The sequence below is a fragment of the Gymnoscopelus microlampas genome (genome assembly GCF_963454915.1).
Source record: "Gymnoscopelus microlampas genome assembly, chromosome: 6".
In the NCBI taxonomy this organism is placed as follows: domain Eukaryota; kingdom Metazoa; phylum Chordata; class Actinopteri; order Myctophiformes; family Myctophidae; genus Gymnoscopelus; species Gymnoscopelus microlampas.
The window spans coordinates 44,562,972-44,567,971 of NC_139943.1; the positions used below are offsets into that span (position 1 = coordinate 44,562,972).

The 5,000-nt window shown below is 44.0% G+C and overlaps 1 protein-coding gene across 10 annotated transcripts in view; it reads right to left on the bottom strand.

The window, feature by feature from the left end:
- The window catches only part of frmd4a (FERM domain containing 4A), a 102,571-nt gene that overhangs the window by 15,790 nt on the left and 81,781 nt on the right, over window positions 1-5,000 (bottom strand). For 6 of the 10 annotated variants that reach the window (XM_084059011.1, XM_084059008.1, XM_084059010.1 and 3 more), the window contains exons 13-14: window positions 4,237-4,378; window positions 3,447-3,594 (exon numbers count right to left, since the gene is read on the bottom strand). In XM_084059011.1, coding sequence (XP_083915137.1) covers window positions 3,447-3,594; window positions 4,237-4,378 — 290 coding nt within the window. The remainder of the gene's footprint in view (window positions 1-3,446; window positions 3,595-4,236; window positions 4,379-5,000) is intronic. The other 4 variants (XM_084059009.1, XM_084059006.1, XM_084059004.1 and 1 more) reach the window with 3 other exon arrangements.

Genomic DNA, 5,000 nt, shown 5'->3' on the forward strand with positions numbered 1-5,000 from the left:
TGCCAGTCTGTTTTGTTACCATGCCCTGTTGTTCAACACACGCACACACACACACACACACACACACACACACACACACACACACACACACACACACACACACACACACACACACACACACACTCCCTGTCTCTCCGGTCGACCCCTCATAGTTTACACTGTGGCCAAACACAGAAGCATAACATGGGAAAAGATGAACATATGACTACGTGCAGAATAAACTCTGGATTCTATTTTAAAGATTTGGAGAGTGAAAGTATTATTATGTCTTATGTCAACTTTATGGTCAAAGGGACACGTGGCTGCCAATAACAGCACTATGCATACTTCTGTTTTAATTCACCTGTGTAGTAACTAAACGTTAATACAATGTTACAAAGTGCCAGGTCATGTAGCAATGTCAAACATTAATTTCACTCCTTCGAATGAAAAAACACAAATTTGGAACCTGTGCATTACAGTTATATTTAGTAGGACAAAATATGGAAAATAAAGTTAATCACCAAAGTAAGGTAATAGTAAGTATATTATTCAGTATCGATTAGATTGATTGAGTATTTCACAAGTTGGCTGACATTAATATCTATCCAATATTCATTTTGTGTGCGACATTTGAATATCCTAGGTCACCTCCCGAAGCCTTACCCAAAATCTTTCCTCATGTGAAAATGTCCTTGACACAACTCCAATATTTCTTAAACCAAAGCTGCACCTTATTAATCCTTTGTCTAAAGATCTATGTATGGCTGTCAGGGTGGAAACAGACTCACAGAGATATGAGAGATCTGCCACAGAGACGAGGGCACACGAATGTGACATCACAGCACCCTTTGACATGTCACTGCTATCGACCAGAGTGGACTTAACAGTACAGTCAGCAAGGTGTCATGGCTGGCAACATACCAGAGAGCCAGTAAACAGCGACGTGACACAGACTCACAGAGACACTTGTCTTTGGCAATTTATGTTTTCTCTGTGGATGGGCATGGTAAGATCAGCAGTGCGTTTCATTCAATGCTACTTAAAGGAGTAGTTCATCAAAAAAAATCCCAAGCTAATACTTGATGACCGGCGGAGACTCAAAGACTCTGTAGCATTACAGTCTGTAGCATTACAGTCTGTAGCATTACAGTCTGTAGCATTACAGACCCCAAGATCTCCTACTGACTCAAATTATTGGCTCAGGAATGCGACAAAAACTAAACAATATCCATGAATTCAAGGCGGTGTGTAATTGATAGAAAATAAATAATTTTTGGGGTGAACCACTCCTTTAAATTACCTATTTGCATTGTTGGGGTAGCCCACTGGAGAGAGAGAAGTTAAAGACATACAGTGCAATGCAGGGGCACCAGCCAGCTCTCGAACCTATGACATTTCAATTTGGTCTATTACAAAGCAAAAAAGAGAGGAATTTGTGAAGCCAGAGAGGGAAGAGGATAGATATACTGTGTGGAGGGAGTCATGTGTAGGGAAATAGAGAGAGCGAGCGAGCAAGCATGGGAAGACATTAGCACTGGACAAGGATGCTGGCTTCCTAGGGACTGTAATTGATTTACCAAGGTGTCAGTCTGGGCTGCACTTTAAATAGCTGACCCTACATTCATGCATGGCACAACGTACAACACACTTGCCTGTTAGTCCTGATAAAGTGTTCTGCATGTCTAGCCCTGTCATTCCCGGAGGAAGGGGGATGGTGTTAGATCATGGCGCTTTTCCTCTGCATGGTACTAACTTGACTCTAGTCGCTTTCGGGACCAGGTACTTCCCTTTTCACCCTAGGTAGAACAGCCTCAATGTAGGTGGTCGTCATTACGACCTCCAACCAGCTCCAAAGTAGTAATTAAAATTCATCCAATTTCAACACAATAACACTCATGTTCAACATGGTAGATGACATTTCTGAGGGACTCCACACTCAAAAAGGTTCAAAAATACTGATATGGGCCAGATTATCAATATGTTGCACTGGGTAAATGCGTGTTCTTTTACACGGAGACGGGCAGTGAGGAGAGAGGGAGGGGAGAAAGAAAGGGTAAGAAAATAGATGCATTTATTTCAATTAATTACACTATTTTACAGAATATATTCTAATACCTCTCAACCTGTAAGAATGTCTCGAAACCATTGCATCGCTTTCTTTATCTGTCTCTCCTCAATGGGCAGAAGTTAAAAGTCATTAATATCCATAGTGCTCTGACACAAGGATGCACGGGACACACAGACCACTGTGTCTCTGTCATGCTTTAATTGGTGGTTTTAATATAACTGGGAATGAGCGAGTGCTATTTAAGTTGAAGTCAAGATATCACGGATGTGTCTTAGACAAATGAGGAGACATTACTGGAGGAAGGTGTGATTCCTTGCATGCCCAAAATGCCAGTTTCCACCGTCTCCTCAAATCATTCGGCTATATCACATTATTAATACTGCTTGATGGTCGCACACACACTTTTTCTTAGCAGAAAATGGTTGGCGTCTCCTCCAGTCTGTCATTTTTAATAACAAATGCACCAAGGTTCAAGCGCACCTAGCTCTTAAAAGGAATGGGACACATTGGTCTAAATTATGTCGTGCCCAAAACACACCCATGACTAATTCCGAGGCTTAATATCACCCCTTTGCGCCAGCACTGTTCCCAGATAATGCACCGTCTAAGCACCGAAATTGAGGCGGACACATCCTGACGCATTTCACGGCATGCGTTTTGGACCGTGCGCCATAGATCGTCTAAATAGGGCCCTCAGGATTTTGGTGTGCAACATTATAGACGCTACAGCAACCTACTATTTCTTCTGTTGTTACCAGCTTGTCCAGCAGGGTCACATATGAAAGCCATGCTGGGTTAAAGGGGAGTGCTAAATACTTTTTTCCTCTCCCCTCTTGACTCACATATAAACCTTCATCCCTCTCTCTCTCTCTCTCTCTCTCTCTCTCTCTCTCTCTCTCTCTCTCTTGTTCTTTCTGCAACCTCATTACCTCCTCCTACACAGACGGACTCATTGTTCTGCCCTGTCCACTCACCAGTTCCAATGCCGCTGCCCCTCTCATTTCCCACACACACTAAATTTAGAGGCAGGGGGCCCCACGAGGATGGGCAAGGGATGACAAGGAGGGTGGGTGGGGGTCCTGTTCTATACATACAGAAATAAGACTGGGAGGGGTTCTGTGTGCTTCTGTGTGTGTGTGTGTGTGTGTGTGTGTGTGTGTGTGTGTGTGTGTGTGTGTGTGTGTGTGTGTGTGTGTGTGTGTGTGTGTGTGTGTGTGTGTGTGTGTGTGTGTGTGTGTGTGCGTGTGTGCGTGCGTGCGTGCGTGCATATTTGCAAAACATTCCTCTCAGAATCAATGCCCTCTGTCCAAAAGCAGCTGTTTCTGTCTGTCTAGATTTCAGCACACATGTGCAAAAAGACACACATGTGCCCCCATATATACACACACACACTCACGCTGACCTGAGGAGAGCAGACTACCACTGCTGCCGCTGATGATCTTGCCCTTACTGCCCATGTTGGCCAGCTTGGAGGTCTTCAGAGTTCCTGTCTCCGTCAGGTCGATGGCGATCTCGCTCAGACTCCGAGCCGCGTGGATCTTAGACTGGAAGGAGAGGAACACACCTGGTCAGTTTAATTTAAAACAACATTATACTAAGGCCAGAGCCTTAGTATAATGTAGTGGTGGGTACATTTGTGCAGCCACAATTACAGTAGATTCTTGTCAGTAGGAGACCATAACTACTATCTATGGACTCTGGTCATCTGAAATAGAACAACAAAGCAATCCATTGAAACTGAATTCTTCCCCAGCATGTAAACAGTGTTTTCAGCTAATCTATGTGTGTGTGAGTGAGTAGGGTTGGACGATACAGACAAAATACCAAATTTACCAAATACCACCGATATGGTCATGACAATATTGTATTGTGATGATCATATTACTAGCCAATCTAAAGCTCACAACACACCACATTGTGAGCTTGTAGATTTAGATTTTAGCTATTTATGAAGATTTTAGAAACTTTCTGAAAGTATACAATAGGGCTTAAAAAGTAATTAAAACCAAGTAATAGGGCTTAAGTAAATAAAACCCGGAAAAGACAACACTTATGTCATATCACGATATCCACAATCCCAGACCCATATGTATTCTCCTATCACAAATCACTATATCAACATAACATTGATATATTGCCTAAAAGTGGGTTCATGTGTGTGAATGTGAATGTCCAGCGGGACTGACCTTGCTCTGCTTGCGGTCCAGGTAGAACTGGTGCTGGCTGATGGCCATGGCCCAGATGGACTTGATGAGCGCAGGGCAGGCGTACCAGGTGTGTACGGCGATGCCACTGTGGCCAAACGTCCTCCTGGTCACAGACGCCCTACAGTGGGAGCGGACACAAGGCCTCCTTATATACACTGAATGCAACCGCTAGTACTACCGCTGGTACCCATCAATACTACTATTATAGTACCGGTATACTACTACAGCTCTAGCACCATTACTACTGGTACTGCTGATAGTGCTGTAGTAGTAGGCAGGCATTTTTAAATAAGATATAAGAGAGAGGCTGTCTCCCACATTTACACATCCTCACTCAAACACACACCTGTAACCCAGCAACGGGCCAGCTCACTCTATGACTGGCTCCCCTAAAAGAGAAAACACCATTGCTCTCTCTTTTACCCCCCCCCTCTCTCGTTCTGTCCTGTTCCCTCCCTGTCTCTATAGAATAACACTCCACATATGTAGGCATGTTAAATAAACATAGGAGAGGTCACTTCCTCCGTCAAACAGCTATCACATGGTCATCTATCCTTCTGCGGTTAGCTTTCGAGGGCTCACTCTGTGTGTGCGTGCGCGTGTGCATGTGTGTGTGTGTGTGTGTGTGTGTGTGTGTGTGTGTGTGTGTGTGTGTGTGTGTGTTTATGGACGTACTGTATGTATTAATAATCAGCCCATCAATCCATGTCAGGGGGAGACCCCCCATATCTAGCTCGGTTTTC